The sequence below is a fragment of the Hippocampus bargibanti genome, linkage group LG05 (assembly GCF_051943395.1).
Source record: "Hippocampus bargibanti isolate YZ-2025 linkage group LG05, ASM5194339v1, whole genome shotgun sequence".
Taxonomy (NCBI): Eukaryota; Metazoa; Chordata; class Actinopteri; order Syngnathiformes; family Syngnathidae; genus Hippocampus; species Hippocampus bargibanti.
Window position 1 is genome coordinate 5,157,639 of NC_142738.1, and position 25,021 is coordinate 5,182,659.

General features: G+C 38.8%; 1 protein-coding gene across 1 annotated transcript; it reads right to left on the reverse strand.

Moving 5' to 3' along the window:
- Positions 1–8,000: 8,000 nt before the first annotated feature.
- On the reverse strand, positions 8,001–24,578 carry swap70b (switching B cell complex subunit SWAP70b). The gene is made up of 12 exons (XM_088996701.1): positions 24,393–24,578; positions 22,563–22,703; positions 17,914–18,087; positions 17,295–17,534; positions 17,069–17,215; positions 16,885–16,993; positions 15,996–16,177; positions 13,110–13,217; positions 12,849–13,015; positions 10,937–11,135; positions 9,872–9,968; positions 8,001–8,660 (listed from the first exon to the last, which is right to left on the reverse strand). Exons 1-12 carry the CDS (start codon positions 24,486–24,488, stop codon positions 8,542–8,544), a joined length of 1,779 nt encoding a protein of 592 aa, XP_088852827.1. The 5' UTR covers positions 24,489–24,578; the 3' UTR covers positions 8,001–8,541.
- Positions 24,579–25,021: the final 443 nt, after the last annotated feature.

Consider the following 25,021-nt stretch of genomic DNA (forward strand, 5'->3'; position numbering starts at 1 on the left):
CAAATGACAATGACAAAAACCCTAGCACTGCAGTGGACACATTTTTGCACATGTCTGGCAGTGAATGAGTTAAAGATGTGTGGAATTGGAGTGAGCGACCTCACCTCTTCTCCTGTGGTTGTTGGTTTTGCGCGCTTTGCATTACACATGCAGGGATAAATAAATAAATAAATACGTAAGTATGTACATACATACATACATACATACATACATACATACATACATACATACATACATAAAACAATTAAGCAAATAAACAAATAAATAAATACGTAAGTACATACATACATACATACATACATAAAACAATTAAGCAAATAAGCAAATAAATCAATACGTAAGTACGTACATACATACATACATACATGCATAAACAAATAAATAAATACGTAAGTACGTACATACATACACACATACATACATACATAAGCAAATAAACAAATAAATAAATACGTAAGTACGTACATACATACATACATACATACATACATACATACATACATACATACATACATACATACATACATACATAAAACAATTAAGCAAATAAGCAAATAAACAAATAAATAAATACGTAAGTACATACATACATACATAAAACAATTAAGCAAATAAGCAAATAAATAAATACGTAAGTACATACATACATACATACATACATACATACATACATACATACATAAACAAACAAATAAATATGTAAGTACGTACATACATACATACATACATACATACATACATACATACGTACATACATACATACATAAGCAAATAAACAAATAAGCAAATGAACAAATAAATAAATAAGCAAATAAACAAATAAATAAATACGCAAGTACATACATACATACATACATACATACATACACACATAAAACAATTAAGCAAATGAACAAATAAACAAATACTTAAGTACGTACATACATACATACATACATACATACATACATACATACATAAAACAATTAAGCAAATAAACAAATAAATAAATACGTAAGTACATACATACATACATACATACATACATAAAACAATTAAGCAAATAAGCAAATAAATCAATACGTAAGTACGTACATACATACATACATACATGCATAAACAAATAAATAAATACGTAAGTACGTACATACATACACACATACATACATACATAAGCAAATAAACAAATAAATAAATACGTAAGTACGTACATACATACATACATACATACATACATACATACATACATACATACATACATACATACATACATAAAACAATTAAGCAAATAAGCAAATAAACAAATAAATAAATACGTAAGTACATACATACATACATAAAACAATTAAGCAAATAAGCAAATAAATAAATACGTAAGTACATACATACATACATACATACATACATACATACATACATACATACATAAACAAACAAATAAATATGTAAGTACGTACATACATACATACATACATACATACATACATAAGCAAATAAACAAATAAGCAAATGAACAAATAAATAAATAAGCAAATAAACAAATAAATAAATACGCAAGTACATACATACATACATACATACATACATACATACACACATAAAACAATTAAGCAAATGAACAAATAAACAAATACTTAAGTACGTACATACATACATACATACATACATACATACATACATACATAAAACAATTAAGCAAATAAACAAATAAATAAATACGTAAGTACATACATACATACATACATACATACATAAAACAATTAAGCAAATAAGCAAATAAATCAATACGTAAGTACGTACATACATACATACATACATGCATAAACAAATAAATAAATACGTAAGTACGTACATACATACACACATACATACATACATAAGCAAATAAACAAATAAATAAATACGTAAGTACGTACATACATACATACATACATACATACATACATACATACATACATACATACATACATACATACATAAAACAATTAAGCAAATAAGCAAATAAACAAATAAATAAATACGTAAGTACATACATACATACATAAAACAATTAAGCAAATAAGCAAATAAATAAATACGTAAGTACATACATACATACATACATACATACATACATACATACATACATACATACATACATAAACAAACAAATAAATATGTAAGTACGTACATACATACATACATACATACATACATACATACATACATACATACATACATAAGCAAATAAACAAATAAGCAAATGAACAAATAAATAAATAAGCAAATAAACAAATAAATAAATACGCAAGTACATACATACATACATACATACATACATACATACACACATAAAACAATTAAGCAAATGAACAAATAAACAAATACTTAAGTACGTACATACATACATACATACATACATACATACATACATACATACATACATACAGAAACAAATAAACAAATAAGCAAATGAACAAATAAATAAATAAACAAATAAACAAATAAGCAAATAAATAAATAAGCAAATAAACAAATAAATAAATACGCAAGTACATACATAAGCAAATAAATAAATAAATAAGCAAATAAACAAATTCCCCTTCTATCGCCAACAAAACGCTGAACTATGTTGACTGACATTTTGGTGATATATTAGTCACAGTTGTTGGTTTTTTTTTTCTTTTTTGAGCGAACCGAGCTCACATTTCAAGATGTTTTATTGACTTAGATTCCACATCCTTTGCCGCAGATGGAACCCCCCCCCCCCACCACCACCACCTCCCTCCAACTACCCCCCCCCCCCCATTCCTCAGATGGCCTCTTATGCGCTCCCCAAAAATAGCATGTTTACTCATTAGTGTTACAAAGCTAAGAATGCACGGCATTTTTTTTTCTTGTCGTGAGTTTGCAGAATTTTGACATGAAAAACAACCCCCCCCCCAAAAAAAAGCTCCTTTGTATTCTTCATTTACATTCACAAACCCTTACGTGTGTGACCCCCGATGCGAGACCCCCCACTGACCCCACTGGATTAATTTCCATCACGCTCAAATCACATTGTCCTCGTTAGCGTGCCTTTCAGCACGTTTTGAACAAAGTGTCGCCTGGAAAGGGAGTGGGAGTTGAGGGAGGGGGGGCGTAATTCATCTTATGCGTGCAAGTCATACATGAAGGCCAGAGTCACAATCGGTCCTCGTACCTTTGCACGGGTGTTTGCTGCGACACTGAAAATTACAAAATTACAATGAACTCCAAAAGTTTGCTTCTGAAATGAATCAACTCCCCCACCACTACCCCCAATGAAAACTGTCAATTACAGACCAATTTCAAGGTTGATTTGGGACATTTGCTAAGTTTTATTGGTCACTTAACTCATTCACAAATAATACATTTCATCTCTAAGCGCCTTTCAAAACTCTCAAGGTCACTTTACATTCGCAGGATAACTTTTTCTGCGGGTGAGCAGCGGCAACCACACGCGCAGGCGTTTACTCAACCCGGAAGTACCTCAAATAGATACAAATCTAGCTAACTAGCTAGCTAATAAATAGTGAACAGCTAGCTAATAGATAGCGAATAGCTAGCTAATGATAATACATTTCATTGATAAGCGCCTTTCAAAACTGTCAAGGTCACCCCACAGTCACAGGACAGGTTTTTCTGCGGGTGAGCAGCGGCGACCACACGCGCCGGCGTTTACTCAACCCGGAAGTACCTCAAATAGATAGAAAGCCTGCTAGGTAGCTAATAGATAGTGAACAGCGAGCTAATAGATAGCCAATAACTAGCTAGCCAACTAGCTAGATAGCTGTGGCGGACCCGCGAAGACGCTAAAGTTGCTAGCGCGCACATGCTAGTGCTCAACAAAGCATTCCTTTCGATAAACGATTTAAGATGGCAAATGGCTACTGCTGCTCACCCGCATAGTTAGATAGCCAGCTAGGTAGCTATCTATTAGCTATATAGCTAGCTATCTAATAGCTATTTAGCTATCTATTACTGTACAATAACTATCTAGCTGGCTAGCTATTAGCTATCTATTGGCCTGCTTTCTATCTATTTGTCTTACTATTTTATTTGAGTTACTTCCGGGTTGAGTGAATGCTGGCGCATGTGGCTGCCGCTGCTCACCTACAGAAAAACTTATCCTGTGACTGTAAAGTGACCTTGAGAGTTTTGAAAGGCGCTTATAAATGAAATGTATTATTATTATTATTAATATTATTAGATATCTAGCCAGCCTGCTAATAGATAGCAAATAGATAGCTAGTTGTCTAGATAGCTAGCTTGATAGATAGATAGATAGATAGATATAGCTAGCTTGATAGATAGATAGATACCTAGCTAGTTGGCTAGCCAGCTGGATAGCTAGCTTGCTAATGAGCACACCAGGAAGCACGCTGGTGAATGGTTCCTCCTCCTGCGCTCGGCTATTATTGGAGAGTATAAACAATGCGACACTGGTGGTAGGCCAAACCTTTGATGAAACGACTTGAGGGGGAGGGTGTTGGAAGACGCTCGCTGGCGCCCCCGTAAAACTCACACTTGTGTTTCATATTTGCGCCATGCAACACATTCTTTTGTCTTCACGGGGGAGCAATGAAAAAAAAAGCAGGAGGAGATGCTGGCTGTCACGTACAAGAACAAAAAAAAAGGCATTCCGCGTCAAAAAATGCAGATAAGATGGCTGCTTATATATATTCTGTCGCGGTACCTTGCATGGCCTCTTGCCCATTACCTGTCAGACAATTCATATTGGTCAACAATTGCCATTGGGAATATCAAGGTAATTTTCGTCTCAGTCGTACAGGAACGGTCCATCGATGAAAAGGTTTCTTCAGCCGTCATCTGTACTTCTTTGAAGGTGTCGGACGTTTCGCTTCTTATCCAAGATGCTTCGTCAGCGAACTAAAAGTAGTAAAGTAGTTTCGGTCCTATATATATATATATATATGTGTGTGTCTGTCTGTCTGTCTGTCTGTCTGTCTGTCTATCTATCTCTCTCTCTCTCTCTCTCTCTCTCTCTCTCTCTCTCTCTCTATATATATATATATATATATATATATATATATATATATATATATATATATATATATATATATATACACACAGTAAAGTCTCGTTATATCGATATCGGATATATCGATAGTCCCGGTTATATCGATATTTTTTCGGACTCCCTTGAATATCGATATAACGAGACTTTACTGTATATGTATGTATGCATGTATGTATATGTATGTATGCATATGTATGTATGTATGTATGTATGTATGTATGTATATATATATATGTATATATATACATACATATATATATATATATATGATGGGGAGGGAGAGGTAGATAGATAGATAGATAGATAGATAGATAGATAGATAGATAGATAGATTGAAATCCTGCAAGTTGGTTTTGTTCACCCTCGGAGACGTATCCAGCGAGGATGCAGCGATCGGCCATTTTGGCCTTCTCTCCTCCAGATGCTTGCCCTCGCCGCGGCACCCCCATGGCTGCTTGAATTGTCCGACACGTTGTTCCACGCCGTTTGGCCGCACATTCTCGACATTCCTAACACTCATGTTAGAAATTCCTCCGTGACTTTTGCATCGAAGATGCTCAGGGGGTGGGGGTGGGGTTGGGGGTTGCAATGAGGACCCCCCTGAACCCAACTTTTGAACTCTATTATTTCCCAACGTATGCGCACCCCCTGCGAGGCTTTAGAACAATTCTGCTTCGTATCACGTCGCTGGAATGCGGCACGCGAGCCGCAATGCTCGTAATCTCCGGTGCAAGGATGTTTGAAGAGCCCGAGGCATGATGGGATGCAGGCGCCGCTGGGGGTGATGGGGAAAGAGGATGGGGGAGGGATGGGGGGTTGACAGCGCACATGTGGCGCGACTCAGCGTTAATGATGCTACGTCTTGTTGCATAAAAGCCTGTGTGCCGAGCGCATCTGGACGCCACATTGTTTTTACACTTTGTTTGGGCAGTGGCGGCGCACGATAGCAAGAATGAAACAAGGCGATTTTAGATTTATTTCTTATTTTTATCGACACGTTTTCAAATTGAGGATATTTGACTCTTTTTTTTTTTTTAAGCGCTATCATCAGTGCAAACGTCAAAAATTTACCTGTTCTTGTACAGGCATAATAATTTTGACTTTTTTATTTATGTTATTTTATGTATTTATTTAAATTGTATTTACCTTTTTTTATTTATTATATTTTATTTATTTTATTTTTGTCAATTATAGTTCATTTTATTACTTTTTATTTTATTTTTGTCTATTATAGTTTAGTTTAGTTTATTTATTTTTATTTAATTTAATAGATTTTTTTTATTGTATTTTATTTTATTTATTGTAATTTTAATGTAATGATTGCTGGCTTGCCAAAATTGTAGTACTAATACAAATATTAATAATAATAATTAATAATAATAAATAATAATAATATAATTAATAATAAATAATATAATTAATAATTAATAACTACTAATCATTCATAAGCGCCTTTAAAAAAAACTCAAGTACACTTTCTAAGCGCCTTTCAAAACTCTCAAGGTCATTTTACAGTCACATGATATTTTTCTCTGTGGGTGAGCAGCAGCAGCCACACGCGCCAGTGTTCACTCAACCCGTGAGTAACTCAAATAGATAGAAAGCTAGCTCGATAGCTAATAGATAGCTAGCCATCTAAATAGCAAATAGAGAGCTAGATAGCTAGCCAGCTAAATAGCAAATAGAGAGCTAGCTAGCTAGCTAGACAGCTAGATAGCAAATAGAGATCTTATCTTTATATAATTAACATAATAATTATTATTATTATTATACATTTCATTTACAAGCACCTTTTCAAAACTCTCAAGGACATTTATGTATTTATTTTTATCCATATATGATTTCCAACCTGTTTCGAGCATCCTGTAGCCTATCCCAGCCATCTTCATGTCGTTGGGAAAGGGACACCCTGAACTCATCAGCCAATCCGACAAACAAAAACCTACATCCACAATCATACCCGGACAATTTCGTGTTCACCTGCTGGAGTTTAGTGTTTGTATAAATGAAACCGAATCATGATTTTGGGACATCCTGTCCTTGAATGGGTGTCTTCATTCTCTTTTTTGGACCAAGTGAAAGCCTGGTCTGCTTTTTGTCCTGGTAATCGTGCATTTTTTTTTTTAATCCAAGCTCGACGATGACCAAACGTTTTTTTATTTGTCGTACCAGATGCTGTGCAAAAACTGCCGTCACGCAACATGAAGCAAAGCCTTTGGAATTTGGCCTTGTCATTCCTACAGTCGTGTTCCAAATAATTGATGTCAGATATTGTCGTTTTCTTTCACTCGGATTTCACCTTGTTGACCATTTTGGGGTTCCTTTCTAGCGGCTGTGCTGCCCCCTGCTGTTGAAGATCGGAACATGACTATATACAAACAGGGAAGTCTTGTGCCAACGGTAGTCAATTACAGTGATACCTCTGTTTACGAACCCCTTACGAACTTTTTGGTTCATAAAAGTTACATTTATGAAAATTTTACCTTGGCGTACGAACTACCTTGGCATACAAACTTTTTTCGTACATGGAGCTGCCTCAATGAGTGATGTGTCGTTTGCGAACGAGCCTGTTCTTCTCACAACAAAATGGCAGCCGACTGTTTTTGTCCTCTAAGAGAAAGAGCTACACAGAAAATGCTATTTTAAATAGGTGGGTTTTGAGATGGGATTTGAAGGTGGGAAGAGAACCGATGTTAAGAATGTTGGGGGCAGAGCAGCTGAAAGCCCTGTCCCCCATCGTGCTCAGACGGGCAGGGGGGCACACAAAATTTAGCTTTAAAAGATAATTTGCCAAACGACAACACATAAAACACACAGCACCAGGAATCATAGTGTGTTCTAATTCAAGACAGTTCACGAAGTTTGATTTAGTATTTTTATTTTTTTCCTTCCACATTTCACCATTGTTCACATTTTTAAAATGACCACATACTCATGTTACATTAAAGCAGTCTTAAAAAGTTCACTCATCAGAATCAGAAAGCCTTTAATAGCCTTTATTAGCATGTGCGCTATATGTATTCTGAGTTAAATATATCATTTACATCCACCATTCCATCCATGATCTAATCCGCTTCCTCCCCAGCCAATCGCAGGGCACACAGTGACGAACAACTATTCATGCTCACAATTAACACCTTCGGACAGTTTTGAGTGTTCCATGAACCTACCGTGCATGTTTTTTGGAACATGGGAGGAAACCAGAGTACCCGGAGAAAACCCACACAGGCACGGGGGAGAACGTGCAAACTTCACACGGGACCCACGACCCCTGCACGTGCTAACCAGTTCATCTCTAGACACGCAACATTTTTTTCCATATTCATCTTTAATTCGGAGTGACAAAAAGTAGTCTCACTGGACACGTGATTAGGTGCGGACGCGATGAATTAAGTCGATATAAGTTAATATTTTGGTTGCCTCACGTTTAGTTAGGTGGTGAGAACAGTGTGTACAAAACCTTTCCCCCAGTGATTTAGCTGTTAGCATTGCTAACATAACATTGGTGCCGCAGTTGGCGCCTACTGCGCTGGCGTCACCTGGTTCTTCATTTCCTGCCATTTCTTCTCCCTCAGGCTTAACTCGGCATCTGAGAAGGCGGCTGGACCCCAGTTTGTGATCATCTGATGACCTTTGGAGCCTGACAGGTCAGAAAGTAAGAAGGTACATTGGCTCCGATTGAATAAGTGTTCAAAAATAATTCAAATATATATATATAGAGAGAGAGAGAAAGAGAGAAAGAAAGAGCGAAAAATCTTAACAGGAAAAAAAAAGATGAGACAACCTGTTTTATACAATACTAAAAATGCGAAATATAAAATGATAAAAATGACACTAAAAGTTATAAAAATTTATAAATGAACTGTAAACACTTTAGTATATACAGGTAGCATTCGAGTTACGACCGGGTCCCGTTCCGACAAAACGGTCGTAAGTCGAAATCCATTCTAAACGGCCGACGTGACGTTTACACAATAGGATAGTATACGACAATCTGTTGTTTTTAAGCCATGTTTTCTATTCAATACTACTACAGGTAACATCCGATTTACGACCGAGTTCCGTTCCGACAAAGCGGTCGTAAGTCGAAATCCATTCTTAATGGCCGACGTGACGTTTACACAATAGGATAGTATACGACAATCTGTTGTTTTTAGTTTAGACACGCAGATGATTGCTGTGTGAGTGTGTGACTTGCTGGCTGGCCAAAATTGTAGTAATAATAAGAATATTAATCATACATTTCATTTATAAACGCCTTTTAAAACACTCAAGAACACTTTATAAGCGCCTTTCAAAACTCTCAATGTCACTTTACAGAATAAATTTTTCTCTGTGGGTGAGCAGCGGCAGCCACACGTGCCAGCGTTCACTCAACCCGGAAGTAACTCAAATAGATAGAAAGCAAGCTAGTTAATAGATAGCTAATACATAGCTAGCTAGCCAGCTACATAGCGAGATAGCTAAAAGATAGCTAGCAAGCCAGCTAGATACCGAGATAGCTAAAAGATAGTTAGCTACATAGCTAATAGATAACAAATAGACAGCTTTCGAATCAAAATATAGTCACACTAAATGCACTTCAGCAACAGCTGAAGCTGGAACAAAGCGCTAACATGGGGGAAAAAAGGCAAATGCCGTGTGGAAGGGAATAAAACATTGCTAGACGCCATAGCCAGTGCATTATCGGCACCCAAGCAAGAAAAACTAAAACACTAACAAATTTGGGAGTGGCGCTCTACGTCATATTTTCAATTCCCCGATAAATTTGTGAATGGCAGTGAATGAGTCAAATGGACAAAAAGACACGTTTGAGGACATCCAGTGAAGAAAAGATATTTTCCAAGTCACCTGGCTGAATGAGGCGTAAGAAGCCCTCGTGTTCGGCCACTTTGTGCTTCCACGTCTTTGTGTTATTGGTGGCGTCCTCCAGCTTCTTCATCACCGTCTGTCTCACGGCAAAAAAAATATAATACAGTGATACCTTGGCTTACAAACTTAATTGGTTCCCAGAAAGAGTGTGTAAGGCGAAAAGTGTGTATCCCAAATATTCATTTCCCATAGGAAACCATTAAAATGAGAATAATCCGTTCCCAGGTCCCCATAAAACATAATTTTCTACGTTCTAATTTTCTAAGCCTTAAAACTACACAAAATATACCTTATTTTATGTATAATAAATGTGCTATGGTATTAAAATTAAAGAAATAAACTGTACTGTATAATAAAGTTTTATAGTATTTACAATTGTGATGGTCGTTGATGGCTTGATGGAATGGAGTGGCCGGTTTCATCAGCATTAAACACTTGATGAGGAACGTAGCCTTCTTCTTTCACCATCTTGAGGAATGATCCTTTGTAGGTGCTTCCTCTGCGATAATTTTACCTAGTTCCTCATCAATTGTGTTCTCTTTAGCTGGGTTGATAGCTATTTACATCAAGTGTACAGATGGCTTGGGCGGGTTATTTGTGGAGCCTGATTGATGGGAATTTTAACCTTGCAGTCTACACTCTGCCTTTGAACTATCAAAGTTGAAATCCATTTTCTCACTCTCTCTGCCGTCTGCCTGTCTCTTTAATGTTTAAAGCACCTCCCCTCACTGATGCGTTCTTGACCAATCATGTGGCTTCAACCGAAGACGGGGGGCAGGTAATAGAGGACAAAAGTGAGTCGGCTGCCATTTTGTTGTTAGGAGAACGGGCTCGTTCGACACATCACTCATTGTGGCGCTCTGTGTGTATCCCGAAAAAAGTTCGTATGCCAAGGTAAAATTTTCATAAATTTAACGTTCGTAAACCGAAAAGTTCGTAAGCCAAGGGGTTCGTAAACCGAGATATCACTGTAATAATAACCTCATGATCAGTACCATCAACTCTTTCTCATATTGTGACTTGGGTTTACAAACATGATCCGACCTGGTACTCTTCCAGCGCCCCCTGCCTGTCCTGCTCCAGCTGCTGCAGCTGCATCATGGCATCCCTCAGGGCGTTGTCTTTTGCCAGCTGCTCCTTTTGCAGTTCCTGCTTTTCGGCCTCCGTCTCCGAGATAGCTTGCTGCTGCCTCAGGTGGATCTCCTCCAGCTCTGCCCGCTTGGTTGATTCCTCCTCCAGCAACCTGCGCCAACCAATGGTACGATTAGCGTAACCACCATACATATGCACAATAATATAAGCAAAGCATATATTCTTTATCCTCTCCAAATAAGGACTCGGAAGCTCAGAGTCTCCGAGCCAAGACCAGCAGGCTCAAGGACAGTTTCTGCCACCAGGCAGCACTCAACTCCCTCCCAGCCCTGCCACCCCTACCCCTTTCCCACTGCCACACTCACCGAACTCTGAGTACACACTACACGCTGTACTATCATCCTGAACTCGTTTTTTTCTGACCTCACTTCAACCTTTTTTTGTTTTGTTTTTGCATTACTACACTACGTCACTTTACATACGACACTACCTCACTTTACATACGTCACTTCCTCACTTTACATACGTCACTACCTCACTTTACATTCAGATATTACATGTATTGTCTGTTGTCAATTGTCTGCCTTTTTTTAGCCACATTATAAGTGCCTTGCACGCTGGGTCCGAGAGGACATTAATTTCATCTGTACTGTATGTCATGCATATTAGCATATTTGAAAATAAAGCTGACTTTGACTGACTAATTGCGAAATATTTTGTGGACTCCCAAGTTTCATGTTGCACACCGCTAAGGGTTTCACAGAAGCCATTTAGCAACCCACGGTTCTACGATTTCTGTACTTCATGCGTGTGACCCACTTTGAACACTCAGCGTCTGTTATTTTGTCAAACAATGCCGACTCAATCGCTCCCTGCTCGGGAAAGTTAACGTCAGCAGAGAGGAAGGAAGGCCAAAGAGGAACTTGAATACAGTATGTGACTCTTCGTGAGACCATTTAATTCGGGTAACGTTCTTCCTGGGGACATAAAACGCTTATACGGGTGACATCTGAGTTACGGGTGACATCTGAGTTACGACTGACGCGAGTTACGACCACCCGTACTTACGACCACGACCGCTATACCCTTTTTTTTTGTTTAATTCTACACCTCGCACCGCAACACGCAAGCAGCCGGAAACGCATACTACAATTTTCGCCAGCCAGAATGTCACACACTCGCACAGCAATCTACTGCGTGACTACACTCAATAAACTATTTGTACAGTGCAGATACCGTTTTGCCAACATTTCCTGTAGTACTGCACAATGCTTTTTTCCTTCGCCGTCCGCCTGAGTCCGAGCGTGTGTGTCAGGTGACCTCTTCTAGCCGTTAGCAGGGAGAGCGAGGTAAGTATAACATTTATAAATGAACTGTAAACAGTTTAGTATACATTACAGGTAGAGTTTTACAGTAATAAAAATCAATAATATGAAATATAAAATGATTTAAAAAAAAAAACGACACTAAAAGGTAAGTATAACATTTATAAATGAACTGTACAGTCAACAGTTTTGTATACATTACAGGTACAGTTAAGTAGTATTCAAAATCGATAATACGAAATATAAAATGACAAAAATGACACTAAGAGTTATAACATTTATAAATGAACTGGAAACAGTTTGGTATACCATATCGGTATACAACATTCAACAGAAAACGTTGCTTAAAAACAACAGATTGACATCGTATACTATCCTGTCATGTAAACGTCACGTCATAAATTTAGAATGGACGTCATATTTTCAATTCTCGAATACATTTGTGAATGGCAGTGAATGAGTTAAAATTTGCTTGACTAGTAGACTAGTTGTCTTTTAATCGATTAATCCTCGCGTCTAAATATTTGTATCCCACTGACCTGGCCTGCAGCTTCCGGACAGTTTCCTCATCTTGGCGTGCGCGCCGTTCATCCTCCAAAGCGTCCTCCAGCCGCCGGTACATGTCCTCCATCTCTCGGACTTTCTGCAGGTACTGCTCCAGTTCCGTAGATTTCTGGGCCACCTGCTCCTCCATTTGTTGCCTCACCTCAACACGGGTAGAGCACATGCAAGGGTGTAGATCAAGTTATGGCCGGCGAATGTGAAAGCGGACGAGGGTTGAGGCACATGTGCATACGCACCATCTTCTCTCTCTCCAGGTCCACCCGGTAGCGGTCTTGGAGGTCGGCCTGAGTCTGAAGCCGGCGTCGCTCTTCCGCCGCCGCGTTGGCTGCAGCTTCCTCCAGAGCCTGACGATAACAATGTCATGAATGAAAGACATTTTTATGATTTTGTCATGCGTACGTACTAATGCGTACGTATAAGAACTCAAACGAATAAAACATCCTGGCGCAAGCAAAAAAAAAAAAAAAATCCAACTAAACTTTTTTCGTCCAAAACAGTGAGGGGAGGTGTTTTAAACATTAAAGGACAACCGACGTCTCCGGACAAGTTGTGTCCATAATTTGTAAAATGGCTTCAAATGACTTCTACTGAGCGTATTTTAATAAGATTCCACCGCATATAGCTATATTTTACGTTTTAAGATTCGCGCTGAATATTCAGGAAGTCTTGTTTTTGAATTGGTGACGAGTCCTAACGTGATGTCACGTCAGGAATCGCCCCTGACCAAGAAAGGACACAAAATGCATTTTGCGGTACTTTGTTTACCTTTGTAGTTTTAAGGCTTAGAAAATTAGAAAGTAGAAACGTATGTTTTATGGGGACCTGGGAATGGATTATTCTCATTTTAATGGTTTCCTATGGGAAATTATTTTTTGGGATACACACTTTTCGCCTTACACTCTGTCTGGGAACCAATTAAGTTTGTAAGCCAAGGTATCACTGTAACGAAAACAGTCCCTTTATTGTGCGCATTGTCTGGAATTGTGTTACGTGCGTGCACGTGGTCTCACTGTGCATTCACGCAGTCGCAAAGTATGCCGGACAAAAGAGTGGCACCTCAATGGCAAATGCTTGTGCATTCAGCACCAAGACAAAGCGTGTCACCCAGTGAGCACACCAGAGCGTCAGATGCACAATTCACACATGTGTGTGAACAACAGTGAATCATAATCTGTTTCAGTATCCCCACATTGGAAAACCTGCACTGCAGGTTAATGGAACACTCTAAATTGTCTCTTATGTGTGATTGTAAATGGTTGTTTGTCTCTGTGTGCCCTGCGATTGACTGGCGAGCAGGATCGGATCACGGCTGGTTGGATGGACTTCCCCTTTAATTTGATAGGGCTCAGTCTGAAATGGGAAATACTAAATATGGTACAAGTCCAGCTACAATAGCAGTGAGTCAATCAATATGCTATCAAAACATGTTTGTATAGCTTTGCTGAGATTGTGAACTAAAAAAAAACAACAAACATTGCTTAGTGACAACAACTTAAAATATATATTTGGTATTTCTGAGGCTGGCACAACAGAATGTTTTTGTTTTTAATTTTAAAAGAAAATAAATTTAACTATCCTATTTTGACAATATAAAGTACAGTAAAATCACAAAGTACTGTATGTACTTTTGATATTAGAGTTGGTGGATGGAAAACTCGAGAACCCTGGACTGCTATATTTTTTTTCAAGTTAACCGTTTACATGTATTTCCCATTTTTTTAACTAATTAAAATAATATATTTTTTTGTTATTTGAATAGCAGCATTTATTGGGGCCAAATTTGTGATTTTAGTTCACGTCATGATCACTTCTAAGTCGCTAGCGGGAATGCTAATGCAAATTCCAACGCGAATGCTAATGCAAACGCTGAAGTGAATTTTAATGCGAATGCTAACACATATGCTAACGTGAATGCTAACGTGAACGCTGAAGCAAATTCTAACGCAAATGCCAACGCGAATTCTAACGCGAACGCTGAAGCGAATTTTAACGCGAATGCTAACACGAACACTAATGTTATTCTAACGCGGATGCTAATGCAAATGCTAACGCGGACATTCAAGTAAGTTCTAAGACGAAACCAGATGCGAATTCTAACGTGAATGCCAATGCGAATTCTAACTCGAACGCTGAAGCGAATTTTAACGCGAATGCTAACGCAAACGCGAATTCTAACGCAAATGCTAACGCAAATACTAACACAAATTCTAACGCGAATGCCAATGCGAATTCTAACGCGAACGCTGAAGCGAATTTTAACACGAATGCTAACGCAAAGGCTAACGTCAATTCTAACGCAAATGCTAACGCGAAACCTGACGCGAATTCTAACTCAAATGCTAACACGAATTCAAACGCAAATGCTAACTCGAATGCGAATTCTAACGCGAATGCTGAAGCGAATTTTAACGCGAATGCTAATGCAAACGCTCACATGAATGCTAACACGAATTCCAACGTGAATGCTAACACGAATACTAACGTGAATTCTAACGTGAATGTTAACCCGAATCATAACGCGAGTGCCAACCCGAATTGTAACGCGAATGCTCACACAAATGCTAACACGAATGCTAACGCGAACACTGTAGCGAATTCTAACGCGAATGTAACGCGCATACTGTAGCGAATTCTAACGCGAATGCTAATGCGAGTGCCAACACGAATTCTAACGCAAATTCTAACACCACTCCGGATTGTAGAGCAGGTACTTTAGGTGCCACAAACTGCCTCAGCAGTTCGCTTTGCGGGACACAAACCGGAAAAGCGTGTTCAATGGCGACTGACAGGGTGTTCAATCTGCATTCCTGCATGGCAAGAAGCGGGAAGATTATTCATGAGCTGGGAATGGGGGGTGGAAGGAGGTTGAAGGGGATTGCTATTGGTATTCATGGTGTGGCGTCAAACTGGCCAGCGAAGGGCCTTGTAGCCTCGGTTTAGAATAACAAAATGGCTGCTTGGCACCACACTTATTGAAAACTCAGGATGATTTTCTTTCGGAGTATTGTCGGACATAATTCATGGTGGATTGCTCACCAATCAAAACTAAAGTGTACAATTCTGTGCCGGTCAGAGGTAAAAAGTATGAAACTAGGACGTGTCCTGAACTCGGCGGTCCTCACCTTCCTCATATCGTCCAGTTCCCGTTGTTTGGCCTCGTTGGCCGTCTGCAGGTCTTTCATCCTGGTCTGCAGTTCCTCCTGGTCGGCTTGCTGCTTGAGGCGCAGCTCGCGACGTTTGTGGCGCGACTCGCGATGCGGCGCCTGGCGGCCCGCTCGCAACCGGCTCACACACGTCTGGATGGCTTGGACCAAAACATTAATTTCCCAAAAATTCATTTCCCATAGGAAACCATTAAAATGAGAATAATCCGTTCCTAGGTCCCCATAAAACTTTTTTCACTTTTGTTTTTTTTTTTGTTTCAAGCTCTGTCGTCTCCATTTCGTGTGTGTGTGTGTGTTTTCTCACTCTCTCTCTGTCGTCTGCCTGTCTTTTTAATGTTTAATCCCCCTACCCCTCACTGCTGTGTTCTTGACCAATCACGTGGCTTTAACCGAAGACTGGGGCGGGGAATAGAGAACAAAAAAAGTCAGCTGCCATTTACTTGTTAGGAGAACGGGGTCGTTCGCAAATGACACATCGGTCATTGTGGCGCTCTGTGTGTATCCCGACAAATAGTTTGTATGCCAAGATAAAAATTTCATCAATTTAACATTTGTAAACCGAAAAGTTAATAAGCCGAGGGGTTCATAAACTGAGGTATCACTGTCTACTTTTGTCCTGACTGATTATGGCTGATTATGTCAATGACTGGCCCTGATTGCCCCATTCGCTCAAAATGGATTCCAAACTCTATTCAACATCCCAGAATGCCAAACGTTTTTTTCTCCCTACGTTGACATAATGGTGGCGTGTTTAGAATTTGATTTTCCGAATTTGGAACATGACAAAAAAAAAAACCCTTCCGGATGCATCTCCTCATATTTCAAACACACGAGGTAATACACTCACCTTGAATCCACTCCTGCTTCTTCTTTTTATCTGACGCGTTGATTTCAAAACTCTTGTGTGACGATCTGATGAAGAAGAGACACTTTTTGCCCTCTTTATCCGGCAGAGGCTTTAAAAAAAAATGGCGCACTTCAGTTGAGTTCTCCACCCCATCGTACACGTTTCAAGAGGAGCGCATCCTTGCCTCCACACTGCAGTGTTCGTCCAACAAGATGTCCCCTTTCTTCTCAGCCTCATCTTCGCTCACGTAGTACGAGATGGAGTTGGGCTTCAGGATGAACCAGCGCTCAGTCCAGTTCTTCCTCTTGTGGCCTTTTTTTAACATGTAGCCCTAAAAAAAAATCAATAAATCGTCACATTGTTCCCTTTAAGCAGTAAAATTCGAAACTGTCCAATTCTTGGGGACGGACCTGCTTGAGGACGTCCATGATGAGCTCCTGGTGGAGTTCGTGGATGCCCATGGAGAGGGTTTGTCTGTCCATGCCTTTGCTGAAGTGTCCGGAGCCTACCAGAGCGATGAGTTGCCAAACGCTAACGCTAGGTTGTTGCTGCTGTTGTTGCGAGAGCATCTGTAGCTTGTAGTCCTCGAAACGTTCTTCCACCCAGTTGCCCCCCATCGCCTCCGTTAGCTTGCGGAGGAAATACTCCACCTGGAAATGAAATGCTTGTCATTCGCTTTTTTTTTGGGGGGGGGGGGACTATAACTATAAGTTTCGATGCCTTTCAAGATGCTTGCTTCTTTGCGATATTTGTTTTTAACTCATTCACTGCCATTCGAACGCTGGCGCGTGTGGCTGCCACTGCTCACCCACAGAAAAACGTATCCATACATAGCGTATCAATCAAACTTTGTGTACTTTGACAAACTTCCCGCCGTCATCTGTGTTTGACAAAGCTTGAAATTTTCCAGCATTTGTAACAGAGGAGGAAGTTCCCGACTTCCTGTTCTCAAACGATTCTCTGCGACTCGCCAGGCGCACGGAAATCCATTGACGAGAGCGACAACGCTAAAACGCCCAACGCGCTCACCTCCTCCGTGACGATGACCGGAGGGTAGCTGTCCTCGGACAGGAAGTTGAAGATGCACCAGATTTTGAAAGCGTCTTCGTTGGAGATGAGAAGCTGATTCTGGTCCAGGTTTTTCCTGGAGCACAATGTCCAGCACATCCTGTCGAAGTCCTGTCGGTCAAAATTGTTCGTCACCTGTCACACACAATTGAAGAAAAAGTTTGTTATTATATGAGGACAAACTTGAGCGTCATGTTTCCACAAATCACGGCATCCCCTCTCAACTCCCTCCCAGCCCTGCCCCCCCTGCCCTTTCCCACTGACACACTCACCGAACCCTGAGTACACGCGACGTGCTGTACTATCATCCTGAACTCTATTTTTTTTCTGTTTTTTTCTGCAATACCTCATTTCAACCCTTTTTTTGTTGTTTGTTTTTGCATTACTACATTACGTCACTTTACATACAACACTACCTCACTTTACATTCAGAAATTACATGTAATTGTCTGTTGTCAATTGTATGTCTTTTTTAGCCACATTATAAGTACCTTGCACGCTGGGTCCGAGAGGACATTAATTTCATCTGTGCTGTATGTCATGCATATTAGCATATTTGACAATAAAGCTGACTTTAATCGCATAATCCTATTTTTTTTTATTCGCAATGGTTTTTTTTTTTTCGTTTTTAAATGTACATTTTTCTTTTCAAAATGTATACCCAACACACACAAAAAAAAATGTTTTTTTGGTGGGGTCATTCACTCATTCGCTGACACTTAAGAATTTATTCGGGAATTGAAAATATGACATAGAGCGCCATTCCCGAATTTGTTTGGGTTTTGTTTTGTCATAGCTTGGATGCCGATAAAGCGCTGGCCAGATCTCTGGCAATGTTTTTCCCTTCCACAATGGGCCAGCATTTCGACTTTTTTTCATTTTAGCGCTTTGTTCCAGCTTCAGCGCTATATAAACCAATATGTAAGTATTGCATTGTATTTTGGACAGCTGCCCTCATTTCAAGCTTAGATAACCCTAGAGCCATATAACTTAGGAATTAACTCTTTTTTAATGAAAGAAGAGAGTCTAAAGTTTCTTATGCTGCATTGAATGTTTATGTAGTCCAAAAGGTCAATATGTTGTGGGTCCTGGAATTTGAGTGAAAATGACAAAAACCCTGGCACTGTAGTGCATGAGTTTTGTTGAAAAGTGAGGTTTTTTTTTTACTGTCCAACATAAATATCACTTTTGTGTGTGTGTGTGTGTGTTTTTTTTTTTGGGTCCCAGTACCAGTTCGCTAAGTCGACCATTGCTACGTGTGGCTAAGGTTGTTTCTGTGTTGTCTAAGCAACGGTCTCAATCAATAGAAGAGGTTGAAAAACTTCTGTTGATTTGGATTAATGAAAAGCAGCTAGCATGGGACAGTGTGAGTGATGGTACTATCACTGAGAAAGCAAGCCAACTTCACTCGGATATCATCAAGAGGCAACTGCGACCATCACAAAGGTAAATAAAAAGACTTTATTATATAGTACAGTTTATTTCTTTAATTACAAAACAATAGCGCATTTATTATACATAAAATAAGGTATATTTTATGTAATTGTAAGGCTTATTTAGTAGAAAATTATGTTATACCAGGACCTGGGAACGGATTATTCTCATTTTTAATGGTTTCTTATTGGAAATAAATGTTTGGAAGACAAACTTTTCGCCTTACACACACTTTCTGGGAACCAAATTAAGTTCGTAAGCTGAGGTATCACTGTATTTTAATTGTTGTATGTGAAACTAAGAAAAAAAGGGCTATGTGTGCCGATTTTTGCGAGGTTTGGATGAAACTACAAATAAACATTAAAAACATCTCATTCCAATACGTCGGAAAAAAACAACTCATTTTGCGAGCTAATTAAGATGTGAAACTAACGTATTTTCTGCACTTTCAGGCGCACCTAAAAGAAAGTATTTTTTCAAATGTTCACCAAAGGCCTCATCATCCAGTTCGCCTTATGTTTGGAACAGGATTTTAAATGTCATTCATTGAAGGTGCCCCTTATAATGCGGTGCACCTTATGTATGGAAAAGGTTTTTAAATATGTCATTCGTTGAAGGTTCCCCTTACAATGCCGTGCACTTTATGTATGGAAAAGGTTTTTAATAATAATACATTACATTTTAAGCGCCTTTCAAAGCTTTCAATGACACATTACAGTCACAGACAAGCATAGGTACTAGAATAAATATAATACAATCACAAATAAAATGCAATAAATAACATACAATTATAAATAGAAACAAGAGAGAGAGCTACACAGAAAATGTAATTTTAAATAGGTGGGTTTTGCGATGGGACGAGAATCGATGTTACGAATATATGTTTAAATATGTCATTCGTGGAAGGTGCGCCTTATATGCCAAAAAATATGGTATTTGGATCTAACATTTCTCCAAAAATATCATAAAGCATGACTCCGAATGGCAAAATTCAGGAAGTGGGCATACAATGAGGCCACTGGCTGATGGCATTCCATGATAGTTACTGTTACTATCCTTCTATCGTGCCACAAAAGAGAAGTGGCTGTATTAACAAAGGCAAAAATAAACTATGGTGAACTTCCAATATGAGGGACGTGGAGGTGGAGGGGAGGAAGTGAGGAGGGAGGGGGGGGGGGGGGGAGACACACAAGCGTCAGAATGGGGACGGCTGGCAGGCCCAGCGTATGCTCACGTTGACTTAAAGAGCACACGTCGACACAAAATGAGTGGGACGGAAGTTGAATCGGCTTTGAGACATCGTTCGGAGTTTCCAGTCATCACGTGTAAATGAAGACTACAGTAGTACACACACACACACACGCACACACACACACACACACACACACACACACACACACACACACAGGATGTGATGCAAGTGCTATTGTGTTCTGTTTTACGCTTGTGTGGAAACTTGTGGTACTCCACCCAAAAAGTGTCAAATAATAATAATAATAATACATTTTATTTATAAGCGCCTTTCAAAACTCTCAAGGTCACTTTACAGTCACAGGATGAGTTTTTTTTTCTGTGGGTGAGCAGCGGCAGCCACAAACTCAAACTCAAATAGATAGAAAGCTAGCTCGCTCACTAATAGATAGCTAATACCTAGCTAGATCGATAGCTAGCCAGCTAGATAGCAAATAGAGAGCTAGCTAGCAGCTAGATAGCACATAGAGATCGAGCAAGCTCGCTAGATCGATAGCATATAGAGCGCATAGGTTTTATATAATTATATTATTGTTCATTCTGTTTTTCAGCTACAAGGCTAGATATGACACAGTGTGTCAATCAGAGAAGAATTCTCAACACATAAATAATAAAAATAATAATAAGAAGAAGAAGAACAGATTTTGTTAACTCATTTACTGCCATTAACAAATTTATTCAGGAATTGAAAATATGACAAAGAGCGCAATTTACGAATTAGTTCGGGTTTTGGTTTTTCATGGTGCCTCCCTCAAAGATTAGCAAGATAGCTAAACAAAGCAAATTTGCGCCCTTTTTGTCCCATTTCAAAATAAAAGCAAACAAAAAAGAGCTATTTCAAAGTACAGATGCTCCATTAGAAGCTTTGGCACTTCTGCGGGATAGGGGGGGGCTGTTGTGATGCGACAAGGAAAAAAATGGCACACACAGAAAATGTGGTGGTGGTGGGGGGGGGGGGGCAAAGCTGACCGAACTTTTTTTTCCAAGATTTTTTTTTCAAGATTCCGGAAAGCATTTATAGATACAATGGGATGACTTGTGGAGTCATGTGACCACACAGCAGGTTGGTTCACCCTGACACTGATAGACACACTAAAACACACACACACACACACACACAAACACATGCACACGCACACACACAAAAACACACACACACACACACACACTCACACATTGCTGTTTCAATGGGTTTGTGAGGTCCGGATAACTCCAGATAAAGGAGTGAGGACCACCGTTGCTGATAAGTTTCGAGAAGAACTAGTGTTACATTTGAACACTAAATGTCACCCCATTTCCCACTTTAACTTCTTTAAAAACAAATAAATAAAAAAGTGGACTTCAAACTGAAATAACAGCAGGAGTGAGGTTTCTGAATGGCTACATTCAAAGTCCTCTCGCCTGTGGTGAATTTGGTAAAAATATTGTTTTACTTTTTGTGGTATGAACTTTTTCCCCTCATTAACCACACACACATGAACACACACAGTGAGTAAAAAATGTGTGTATCCAAGTGAAATGAAAATATGCACAAAAAAATCATTTTGGGTGAATTTGTGAGGACCTCTCAGAAACTTTAACAGATGCATGTATAGACTCACGAGAAGCCTTTAGAATGAAAAACTTGTGAGGACCGGCCAAAAGGTCCTCACTTGTCAAAAATGTCCTCACTACGTATAGTATAAAATTTAGTGGTCCCCACAAGACAAGTTATACAAACACATACACACACACATTCACACACAAACACATTGGCACACAAACTGTCCTTGTGTAGACGCGTGGCGTTTCCTCACTAGAATGATGCCATGACTTTATCTTCAGGTATAGATGACGACACATCTTACATCACTACTTTTGCATTTTTTGAGAGCACCAAAAAGTCCATTTACAGCATTGGGGGGTAAAGCAAAAAGTATGCTAACCTTGTCCAGGATGAATTTGTTGAGGTAAGGCATATAGCCCTGGTTGGAAACTGGTCCCTCGTCATCATCTTTGAAATGTTCCTCCAGAGCCACGGGGTCATGTGGGATCCTCATCACTGTACACAAGTTGTGTGACAACACCTACAAAAACATGCAAAATCAAAATAAAGCGGATATACATCATGATTTAGTTGGGTTTTTTTTTTTACTGTGTCGAATGAGAAAATGTACAAACGATTTCATAATGATAATGTTGCATCCACAGTGGGATTTTTTGTTTCATATTCTGTATTTCTTTTCTATTTAATGAAGAAATAGGCCCTTTTTAAGGTTAAACTAAATTTAAAAAAAAATCATTTCCTATTAATTGTTTTTTTTTTCCATTCCAGAAAAACATCACACCTTCTCCATCCCATAAAAATCCATCTTTTTTTTGTCTAATTGATGATAATATGGCATTTTGCTTTTTTTTTTTTTTGTAAAACAAAAACAAAAAACACAGGAAATGTGTTTATTCTTTACTTTCCTCTGTGTTACTTCCGGGTAGAGTGAACGCTGGAGCAAATGGTTGCCGCTGCTCACCCGCACAAAAAAAATCCTCTCACTGTAAAGTGTCCTTGAGAGTTTTGAAAGGCGCTTAGAAATTAAATGTATTATTATTATTATTATTATTATTAATGTATTTTTATTTTAAAAGATAAAATACATATTTTGAAGTGACCCTTTTCACATTGTGTCTTAAAAAATAATGTTTTGCTCAGACATATTTTGTTCATTTATATTTTTGGTATACGACATATCTTGTTTTCATAATAAAAATATAATTCACATATTTAAATTTATAATTTAAATTTAATTTAATTTAAAATTATTTATATTATATAAAACATCATATTAAGGACTACGGTGCTACTATATTCTGTATTGTGTGTTGCCTGTCTTCAGGTGTACATTTTATTTTGCATTTTAAGCTCTTGTTGAGTGTTTTTGAGGTTGATGAAAAGCGTTTTCAAATTAAACGTATTGTAACATCCGGTGCTGCATTATTATTATTATTATTATTGTATTTATATCAGACAAGTTATTATTTTCAAATGAATAATTATACTTTTTTTATTTTTTCATTTGTCCTGGTTTGTAAAGTAAATCAGTTTAAGACAACCACTATCACGATTAAACATCTATTTCCCCCTTCTTTATGTCTTTGAAAAAGACTCAACTAAATAAAATTGTCCTTGAGTCACTAAAGTTTTTCATTGTTGCAACATAGTCTAAACTTGCACTCATTTCAATGAATGTAAAGTGAAATATTTTCGAATTTGAAACATTTAATAAAGGATAAAAAAAGAGGAATTGAATTACGTATTTTATTATTTGGGGGGTTGTTTTTAGGGTAGTGTCCTCGCCATCTTTGCTTTGCCGCTGATACATCCTTGTGGCTTCAATGCCCTCAGTTTATCACGACAATAAAAATATGTCAACAAGCTCACGAATCGTAAAATATTTCATGGCGTTCTTTTAATTCTGTTGTTAGTTTTGAATGAATTGTTTTTTTAATGAAATTACTTTTACCAACGCGGCAATTTGTCGTTTGGTATCACAAACTTTTAGAACTACTCTCTGACGACCATTTCCTAGTTTACTGAGCAACAAACCATCGCGTTTAACCGTCCACACTCCAAATTCTATTCTAAAAAAATAACAATAATAATAATAAATCTTGTTTGTGCGTAGAAAAATAAAAAATCAGGCAGGTGCGTAACATCCATGTGCTTCGGCTTTTTAGTCCTTTTAAGAAACGTCGACGTCCTTCTTTCTATAGGTTTTTACCTTGAGCTGAGATTTGGACACTTTTCCGCTCTTATCGACATCGAGAGCCGTGAAGGCGTGCCATATGGATTTTAACAACTCATCCCGCAGAGACATCACCGTGGTCGGCTTCAAAAACTGCTTCGACACGCTGCTCTCCTTTCTGCTGTGCTTCCTTCTGCCTCGATGACAAATTGCAACGGTCTGTTTCTCTCACCACTTCCCCCGCCGGCCCCCATCAGGGGAAGTCACGTGACAAGTTTGGATTTGCGTTAAGCAGACTTTTGTTTCCTTTCCTTCGCTACTTGAGTTACAAAATGTTGTTTGGCATCACAGAAAACCTCTGGAACTACAGTCCTGTCGACCATTTGGGGAGTTTTCATGTTCTCCCACATGGTTTTTCTACGGGTTCCATCCACATTTCCAAAATGTGCATGGCACACTGCAATTGGTCCCATCGTAGTGATGTGTTGTTCGTGAACGAGCCGGATCTCTGAAGTGAACGAAAAGAGCCGGTTCCTAAGGAGCCGGAAATGGCAGGCGACTTTTTTTGTCTTCTATTCCCCGCCCCAGTCTTCGTTAAAGTCGCACGTGATTGGTCGATATCCGTGGTGCAGAAGGGAGGGGAGAATTACAGACACACGAACATG